The sequence below is a fragment of the Coffea arabica genome, chromosome 2c, assembly GCF_036785885.1.
Source record: "Coffea arabica cultivar ET-39 chromosome 2c, Coffea Arabica ET-39 HiFi, whole genome shotgun sequence".
Taxonomy (NCBI): Eukaryota; Viridiplantae; Streptophyta; class Magnoliopsida; order Gentianales; family Rubiaceae; genus Coffea; species Coffea arabica.
Window position 1 is genome coordinate 7,906,763 of NC_092312.1, and position 10,830 is coordinate 7,917,592.

A 10,830-nucleotide genomic window follows, 5' to 3' on the forward strand; every position below is an offset into this window, starting at 1 on the left:
CGGATTCATCCGATACGATACCGGAACGAGGTGATTTCAAGATAGTTGAGAATTCAGCCTAGAAGTCTCCTATACGGATAATCTTGGCCGAGTTGGACCGAGTTATCAATTCGCAATTTATATTTTACAAATATTCTTTTGATTTATTATTATTTTTTATTTAGCATATTTTTGAATATTATTCATAATTTTTAAAATATTAAATGCTTCAAAATTTGTATCTCGTCGAGATCGTGCCCGATATGTTGATATCGATGTAGAACCGTCCGGACCGCGACCGGAACTTTGAACCATGCTCTGGACAACACTTGAATCACTTGAAATTTCATTTGTTTTTCTTCAGAGGATGATCTGGGATTCCATGATATTGCAGTAAATGGTGGTTTCCATTTTCGCTTTAAGACGAACCTTTTTAGGACCGCTAGGTAGGTTTGTTTGCGAATTCAGGTGGGATAAAGAAGGCAAGAAACTTTGCTGCCGTCTTCTAGACGTATATAGCTGATAGTTGTGAATTTAATCAGAGTCATCACGCTTATATACGTACGTTGTTGGCTAGTGAAGCATATTGGTTTTTATATCGCCGGCACACTTAACCCTTCTCTGGATTCTTCGAAGAAAATGAGCATATGGGGTGGCTTTGATGATGTGAAACGTAATTGCTTTAAAGGGCAACTCGACGGCCTATCAAATTCAAGCTGGAGTGATAGATTCTTGGATTCACAGCTTTTATTACACTGCCGAATGCGAAGGGTATGCTATGTGGAGGCCGGTGGGGGCGTGGCAAACAAAACCTGGAAATTTCTTTATCAAGAATCCTTTTGGTTGGCACCGCGAGAGGAATAGGCCCCCCTATCAATTCATACACCGTGGCCACGATGGAATCATGCCTAGAATTTCGAGTGGGCAACCTGAGCCAAGGGGTATTGCCTATTGGTAAACTATCAACAATACTTGTACGCGATACAGAAAAATCAGTTTGCCCCAAAGAAAAAATCAAAATTTGATGATAATGTGAAGCCCTCTATATTGCTTGCACACATTCTTTTTTTTTTTTTTCTGTTCTTTTTGCTTTCCTGCATCCGAATTTGCACACATTTACTTGTACAGAAACTCATAATCTTGTTTCTGCATAAGTACACGTAATGTACACATAAAATTTAGCTATGTTCATCACGCGCACGTCGAAATGGACCTAAAACATATGTCCAAGAATATATGGTCAATAATTGATGGCTAGCAATAATGCTAACCATATGCTTTATTAGACAGACAAAGAGGAATTGTAAGGAAATAACAATAAATGGTTGCAGAATCACCAGTGTTGGTTGATACATTTTGTAAATCAAGCAGACACAAATTATTTTTCACACTCAACAGGGGACAACAAAGACCTGGGAATTCAAGGAAAGATGTCATCAGGTCTTCAACAACTGGTAAATGATGAAGACTACTAATTCAACACATTTGAGAATTGAGACGGCTATGCAGAGGGAGGGAAGGATAAGGTCGAGGATCATATCATATCACCAGATCAAGACCCGATCCTGCCAACTTCGTCTTTGTAATTTGGTCAAGCCTTTCTTCCATCTCAGGGGTAAGGGCGTTCTTCCAGTCCCCAACCACGCCGCGCCTGAAAAAAGAGCTATTGGGCATTTGAGCCCAAGGGTCGAACCCAGTCTTATTCACCTCCAAGTTCTTAAGCCTTTCCAAGCTGCTCCTCCACAACACTTGATCAACTTGCTCCTCATTTTCGAATGGTCGTCCGAGGAAGGCAGCCAGTTTCTTGACTTGCCCTTTCGGGTCACTTTTCAGCTCTTCATACTTGAGGAAAAGTACCCTTTCTGGCGCCCTTAAGCTCTCATTCCAAAATTGTAACACATGATCAAAAAATGGACCAAATGGATGTACTCCGTTACAGAATCCCTCAAATAACACCTGAATAGGATATTGCTTGACAGTACTAAAAAAATGCCACATGGAGACCAAGGTATCTTTGGGATTGCGGACTATATAAACCATTTTACACTTGGAATTTTTTATGGAGTCAGGCAAGACGTTATAGGGCATGTGAGTGTGAAAGAGTCTTGGTGTCGGCATGCTAGAGAGATCAGGATTAGGATTTGCTAGGTAGGTTTGGGTCTCCAGGGTCTGTACATAGACAGCAGGATGGTTTTTGAGTAAAGGGTCTTCATTGATGTCGCTAATTTTAGGCCCCATGATGCAAAAAAGGAGTGCCTTGAGCCAAATGGTACCTGTTTTTAGAGAGGAAGCCAAGATGATATCGTCGTCCCTAGCTTCAAAATTTGATTGAACTGACTTTGCAGCTTCCAAATGGCGAGGTGCATACCAAAATCCTTCCCACTGGTACAGAGTAAAGGTATCTCCATAGCTTATTTTGGGTAGCTGATCGAGTAAAGGCTTCAAGGAATCAGAATAATGCGCCGCTGATGATTCAGTATCGGGGGTTGCCATGGTAAAGACAATCAAGGAGAAATGGGTGCGCTGCAAGTATTTGTACAAGAACTACTACACTAGTAGATATGTACAAGAACCACTACACTAGTAGTTTTTACTTTTCAAGTGAGCCACCCGCTAAAAGAAGTGTCGGTTAACGAATGATAGACAGTAGGAAGTTTCGGACTCAGTTAATGAATGATTGTGGGAAGTTTCGGACTTAAATAACAGTAACGCAGAAAGCAAATTTCGAGGCGTCTCGTGAGTCACACTACACAATAGTGGTCCTTCCTTCCATGGAGTTTGTCCACCGGGGGGGACAGAGAATCCAAGAAATGTTTAAAGGTAATAAAACTGGGGGGTTTGCATCTCCATGAACAGCAACTGCACCAAGCTTAGTGGCCACCAGTTGTAAGTATACGTTGTAATTTTGAAAAGTTGGTCACTAATTTTCTCAAATTTGTAAGTATTTTTGCCTCGTGAGAATTTTTTTTTACCCTAACAAGAAACGGATTTGATTTAAGAAGTAAGAAGGAAGCAAAGGATTTTAAACAGCGCTGGATTTTATGCATATCTGTAACCTTCAAAACTAAAGCATTTGTGCTGTCCAAATGTAAACCTAAATACGACAGATATAGAAATCAGATCGATACTTGTGCATATATGATGCAATCTTCACCCACGAATCCCTTCTTATTCCAAAAAATTTTGCTAAGTTCCATTTGTCAATAGACAAAATTCAACGACGATGTTATATCGACCATGGAATGTTTCCAACAGCAGTTGTATCTAGAAATTGCTGACTAAGCCTTTCACAACTACTATATGAGTTGTCAATTAAAATAACTAATGCTCTTAAAGATAACTTCTTTAAAGGGCAAAGTAAGTATTTTGTCCTAAATAAATTTTTGAACAAATTTGCACTGACTGTTAAACCTTAACCTTCAACAGCCAGCAGTAATTAGCCATTGATAAACTTCCAATCAAATAGTCCTCTACCAAAGGATCAAGAAAAAGGGTGCAATAAGAGCATAATGTATGATCGCGTTTGGATTGCTAAATTATTTCAAATAATAATATTTCGCTTGCATCATAAACACATTTTTCAATTTATTTTTTTATATTCTCGATTACTTTTTATCTCACGTACATCACATCACAAAAAATACAACAGTAATTATTACAAATAATAATCCATCCAACTGTGGTATCCAGGTCCGACCAAAAGTGTCAAGGGGCAACTCATTGCACCCCTAACACAAATGGTATGGTTTGCTTTTTGGATTTTTCGCCTTAGCAAATTCTCCCATTTTATAAAGAAAGAAAGACAGCCCCAACAGCCAAGAATATGTTAGAAGTAACCATGGAAGCTTTAATTAATTATCTAATCTAGGCCTGAAGGAGAACAGCTGGTGACACGCAGATTCCTAACAACCAAGAATTTATGCAATGGAAATCTAATGCCAACTACTCTGGTGGAGAAGATAATAGATTATTGGGGACTCTATTTCTACACTCCTCTGCGTCCTCTTTGTCACGATTGTGACGTCTCACCAACCTTCACTTATTTCAAACGCTGTAGTTGGGGTGCACGAATCCTGCAGACCACAACATCAAAATTGTACGTACGTAGTAGTAACAAAAATCAGTATTCAACTTCAAAAACTTATGAAAAAAAATGTCGACAATATATAGAAGAAAACGATGAATACTTTGCGTAACTGATCTCCCAATAAATGTGATTGTAAGAATCACAAGCTTGAGGTGTTATTGTTGAGACATATTTGTCACGTGTTACACGCTTGTTTGGAAAGGTATTTTTTTTTCCCAGAAAATTTTTATGTTTTTCCATAAATGCATCTCCCACTTACCTTTTAACCTTACATTCGTCAAATCGTTGCAACATATTTTCTATAAAAACTCCAAAATATAACATGGAAATTCTGTGTTTTACTATATATTTGGATGTCCATTGAGATAAATTACTTTATTAACATATTAAGGATCAGTCTAACAAGAGTTCAAAACATTCATTAAATTGTAGTTCAAATGTTAAATATTAGAAAAAGTAAAGTTAATTAGGAAATATTTATAAATACAAGAAAAAATAATAATTGTTAATGTGTGAATTCGCACAGTAAATTAAGTGTAATTTAAGGTACGTTAACAAGTTCTTATATTGAACACTCGTTAGGAAATCACATTTATTAAAGTCCATCCGGCCTATTCAAAAATTTGGAAATTTCAAAGAAGATAAATAGATCTTGACTAGTAATTTGTAGTACCTCCGTCCCACTTTATTATTCTTTTTTTTTTATTTTCATTTGTTCTAAATTATAGTTCACTTTCCAATTGAATAATATAATTAACTTTCAACTTATTTAAAATACCCTTATTTAATGTACTTTGTTATAAGTGAATATGACCTAACCTTATTTAATAATTGTTTTGATTGACGCCTTGAATGGTATAAATTCTATCAAGAAGATATCTAGATATTGACTAGTAATTTGTACTCCCTCCGTCCCACTTTGATATTTTTTTTTTATCCATTCCAAATTATAGTTCACTTTTTAATTGAATAACATAATTAACTTTTAACTTATTTAAAATATCCTTATTTAATGTATTTTGTTATCAGTGAATATGACCTAACTTGCTTTGATTGACACCTTGAATGGTATAGATTCTATCAGTATTGTTGTTATAATTATTATAAAGGTATAACGATTAATCATATTCCTAATGTTAATATTCGAGTATTTTAGAAAAATAGCAGACTAAATTTACTCTTCTAATATATTCAATTAATTTTTCTTTAACTGCGTGGGAAAAAAACCAGAACCATAAAAATAGGACAAAGGAAGTATTTTAAAAGTATCAATGACAAATATTTAAAGTTAGGGTAAAGACGAGGCCAGCTGTAAAAACTTGTGTATAATTAAGAAAAATTAGGAGAAAAAAGGGGGGGGGGGGGGGAAAAAGAAAATAATTGATTTGTCAAATATGCATGCCTTTTGGATCTGTCTCAAGACCCAACTTAGCCAAACGGTGAGATTCTGATTCGATCTTTCTTGTAAAGTTCAGAGTTTTTCATTCAACTAAAAATAAAATATTAAACAAATTCTAAATTTTTATAATAGCACTCTTACTATCTTTTTTTTTAATATAGTCTAATAAAATAAAAATTATATAATAAAAATAATAGTGGAAGTGCTATCGTAAAAAAAATAAAATAAAATTAAGTACAATTAAAATTTTTCTTAAAATAAAAAGTCTCCTCTTTGGATCCTGTTCAGTCAGCCTTCCTACATGTCGCGTAGCTCGATGAAGAAAATATTCGTATTCTGTTCTCACATTTACAGAATACTTATTTCCGGATCAAGAAAATCCAGCTATTCATATTCCCAAGAACGTTAATCCAGAAAATGGAGATCAGCATACATAAATCTTACTCTGGGATTATTAGCTGAAGTTTTTTGCTTGATAGCCCAGGATATAGATCAAGATAGTATCAGACCCCGTTTCACCAGGACAAAACAGAACTTATCCAAAATTTCTCGTGTTTTTGTTTTTTTTCCCAACTTTTGGTTTTTACATTTATTGCTTCTGTATGGTCACGTGACATCCTTTCCGTTAACAGTTGTTAAACACTTTTTATCTTATTTCGTAAGTTTTTTAACAGGGTGTCCAATGGGTATTACGAAGACACTTGGGTATATTCATGCCCTAATAATTACTCCCTCCGTCCCACTTTGATAGTTCCGTTTCTTTTTCCACACAGTTTAAGAAAAAGTAATTAATTTTATTGGAAAAGTAAATTTCGATTGCTATTTTTTTAAAATACCCTCACACTAAATATGGTACAACTTTATGAAAATTTGAATTGATGGTAAAAAAAAGAATCAACTCTCATTAAATGGGGTAGGTTTATAGTAACAACTACTTACATTGAATAAGGGTATTTTAGAAAAATTAAAATATAACTACATTCTTCAATTGGAAAGTAGACTACAATTTAGAACATATGAAAAAGGAATACAAGACTATCGAAATGGGACGGGGGAAGTATTATCTTTCATTGTATTAATATATTTTTCATAATTAATTTTACCTTTTAAGAAATTTAACACCCAGGGCATATATGCTAACAAGTGTACCACTGTTAGACAAATCCTTCTTATTTCTTTACACGTAGATAATATTTTCATGACTCATGATTTTGGATGTCCTTTGAGGTAAATTACTACTTTGTTAAGTTCTAAACAAAAAGTCTCTATGAGTCCAAGATCCTTTGAATTAGAAGTGGATTAATCATTTGGACTGTCTTCCCCTTTTTTTATTGTTTCCTTTATTATTATTTTTTCACGTACTTTGTATTAGAGGAAGAGCAACTTAAAAGATTCAAAAAAAAATTCAAAATTGACTAAACCACCACCCCTTGATCTACGCCGTTGCCTTGCGAGTTTTAAAATTATTTTGACCATGACGGACTACCCATCTCTTTAGAATTTGATTGGATCAGTACAAAATGTTGTGCAATTCTTTCTCGTGGTCCATGTGATTCGTCTGGCAGGAATCCGACTAATCCGTCCAATAGCCCAGCGACATCGCAAATAATCTCCGCAGGTTTGTTTTCAGCTGTTGGATGCACTATTGAGTCGAGAATCTTGGTGAGACTCGGAACGCGACTTCGCCCACGCAGTTTATCAGATTGTTTTCAGCTGTTGCAGGCGCTACGTAGTCGAGAATCTAGTCTTCTTCTTTTTTTTTATTTTTTATTTTATAGCCTAATCTATTCTACGTTAAGGGGAGGGGGCGGGCTTAAGGAGGTCCAGGGATAATTCGGAGGAAATTGAATCACCACCGAATTAAACGGATGTATAACATATTTACATGAATTTTTTTTTGAAATAAATCACTTAAATGTGGCATTTTGATGGAAACCTTGCTTCCCACCTCATCAAGTTAGGTGGTGGCCACCATCTCAAAAGCTGGTGATTTAGTCGAGAAACCTTGCCTTTCACCCCACCAAACCAAGTTAGGTGGTGGTTTAGTCGAGAATCTAGTCAGCGACGGAGTAAATTCTGATTTTTAAGTTTTCAATAAGATTATTGTCTTTTTGCAATCATTCACGCTTTGTACGATAAGCAAGGCCTGGTATCAGCAGTCTCAATGGTCTGGCTCGTGCCGATAACCAAGATCGAATCCGTCCAAATTTCTTTCCTTGAAAAAAAATTAGCATGAATCTGAAAAACTGAAAAAGAAATAGGTAAGTAATATTTGTATTTTAAATATAGTTTCCAACACTTTACTCTATTATTTTGTTAAGTAAAAAAAAAATTATTATATGTTCAAAATTATCTTACCATGCAAATATCAGTTTTGTTTGGAAACTATTTTTATAAAAAATAGGTATGTTTCTAAATTTTTTATAAAAATATATATATATATTACTATAACAATTTGATATATATTATGTAAAAAAGATGATTAAAAAATATATTCGTGAGAAAAAACGTAGCAAACAAACAATTGGATCCACTCCACCAATAGAAAATGGAAAACACACCCGATCATTATTAGTCAATAAAATACAAAACAGACCATTGGATTCAATCCGCCAACAGAAAATGGAAAAGCGACATGATCACATTCACGCTGTAGTTTCAATCCACACTATGAACAAAAGCAATCGAAAGATTTTAATTCTTCGAATTGTTTACTACTATTATTATGAATTCAGTGGTCCCTCGACCCCCGATTGCAACTTTCAATAATTCCTTTCGCCCCCACGTAGACCGTCCCCGTGACAACAGTGTCTCGTCACTTTCGTTCATATGGTTGTTCAACTTCTATCCCTGATTGGCCATTTGAGCTCTGTAATCATGCTGGTCTAATTAGATAATCTCGGATTATTGCTCAGAAGAAAAAAGAGAATCTCACGCTGTTATTATATGCTTCGGACAGAAGAATCTCATGATTGTAGCTATAGCGCATTGAGGGTCTGTTTGGTTGGAAGTAAAATGTTTTCCTTGGAAAAATATTTTTTGTGGAAGTAATTTTCCATGAAAATCATTTCCCTTTCATCATTTTCAGGTGTTTGGTTAGCTTATTGAAAATATTTTTTTACTTTATTTTTCTGATGTTTGTTTAACTTTTGAATGAACTACGAACGTATAATTTGGGTTATCCCTCTTGAATGAAGTACAAACGTGTAAAGCGTACATTGAGCCTGTGTGGTTACTGTAAAAAGTTTGTTTAACTTTTGAAATATTTTCACTTTTATCTCTATCTTTACTTTCTACACATTATAACTACATATTTCTTCCCATGCAAAATAAGAAAATTTATCTCATTGTTTAACTTTAAAAGATCTTGGAGAAATGTATATATGAATAAAAAATATCTCCTTAAGCAATAAACAAATTGCTGGCCATTTAGTGTCAAATATCAATCACATGCAATGCTTATTGTAACATATATCTTGCACTCTCACTGTTGAAAGTTTCTCTAGAAAAGAATGTCCCTATTATACAGAATTAATTACTAGCATAGGATGAGCATGTTGAGGTTTTTTTTTTTTTTTTTAATTTTGAATATACTAGGGGGAGGGTTGGGTTGGGTGGTACGAGTAGGGCTGCAAACGAGCCGAGCCGAGTCGAGCTTTGAGCTAATCGAGCCGAGTCTTGGCTAAATTTTATCAAGCTCGAGCTCGACGAGCTGGCAATTTTCGAGCTCGAGCTCGACTCGAATCAAGTCGAGCCGAGCTCGAGCTCGAAAAAAATAAAAAAAATTATTTTATTTTTAAAAAAAATAAATAAAATAATATTTTTTTTCTGAATAAATAATAAAATATTAAGGATATATCCGTAATTTCACTATGAAAATAAAAAATAAAAAAAATATATATAATATAAGTAATTTTATTATTAAATAAAAATAAAAATAAAAAAATATATATATATACTCAAGCTCGCGAGCCGGCTCGCGAGCTAACGAGCTTAATATTTTGAGCTCGAGTTCGAGCTCGAGCTTGACTCGAGCTGGCTCGAGCTTGATTAATGTCGAGCTCGACTCGAGCTTGACTCGAGCCGCTCGATTCGTTTGCAGCCCTAGTACGAGGGAGGGAATGTAAAGAAGAGGTCTTGGATTGAAATCCTCTTGTTTACACTAAAAAAAAAAAAAAGAACATACTACAAGATGTTTTTAGTAAGTTTGGAACATACTACAGGCGGGATGCATGTATTTCGGAAAACAACTTCAATAAGTTTGGAAGGGAAGTTGTTTTCCATAAGATGAGTAAAAATATTTTACATAGGAAAATGTTTTCAGTAACTGGAAGAAATTCTACACTGGTATTGATAATGAGTACAAGATCATTAGGTTTGAATGGTTGGCACACAAGCGAAAAATTTTGAAACAAATAAATAAAGGAAGTTGGCTAAACTATAGTATGGGTGGAAAAAATGAACTATATATATATTAATCATCAGAGTCGGTTCAATGATCAAAAGAGAACATTTTCATTGTCACATTCAATGTTTGAATTTTGAACTTGACAATTGGATGAAAAGAGCGTGATGAGAGTTGAGAAGTGACGAAAATAATAAGATGCTACTCCATTGATACCAATTTACCATACAGAAAAGGCAATTCTGAATTGAACGATCTATTACATGTCATTTGTAATTGCCCTATTTATTTCGCTTTCTACATTTACATATAATTACGATGCTGTAGTTCTCGTAATTTGGATTTTAGGGTTAAGTGAGCTTGGACGGGCTTCAAGTCGGAGCACATCCTGATTCGTTCATGTTATCTTTAATGAAATGTGCGGGGCCCAAACAGTTGGGTTGGGCTTTAACTGGTCATGTTTGGGTTCCGACATCTAAATCCTAAGGCAGACAAACCCAAATCGCTTTTTCTAGAGCCCAATTACAAAACAATTATGCTGAACCGAATAACGTCCAAAGTCCAAAAGTGTGGCTCATAGTTTGCAAATTCCTCGATGGGTCTGGTTCATAGGCTGGCATTTCTACTCCCTGTGATCGTTCAAGTGTTCAAAATCCAAATCATCATTATAATATTAAATGGCATTATTAACAATTAAAAAAAAAAGTGATGTTATATGATATTACAATGATGCCCTCGACGCTTGATTGACCACAAAATTCAAAAGAGACGTAAACATATCAAGATACATGTTCATTAATTTATTAAGTGGCATAAAAAAAAGTGATATTTTTATACGTATCACGTAATATGTCAGTTTGACCTGAATCAGCAGACATTAGTCTAATGATCTCACGATTGTGGATGAAACATTTTATCAATTAGCTCGTGCTTCGTTGTCAGGGTGATCCTGTGAAAAGA

At 34.8% G+C, this 10,830-nt stretch overlaps 1 protein-coding gene across 1 annotated transcript; it reads right to left on the bottom strand.

The window, feature by feature from the left end:
• Positions 1 to 1,214: 1,214 nt before the first annotated feature.
• Positions 1,215 to 2,767, bottom strand: LOC113723806 (cytosolic sulfotransferase 5). Its single transcript, XM_072074062.1, has one exon. It carries the CDS (start codon positions 2,470 to 2,472, stop codon positions 1,519 to 1,521), a length of 954 nt encoding a protein of 317 aa, XP_071930163.1. The 5' UTR covers positions 2,473 to 2,767; the 3' UTR covers positions 1,215 to 1,518.
• Positions 2,768 to 10,830: the final 8,063 nt, after the last annotated feature.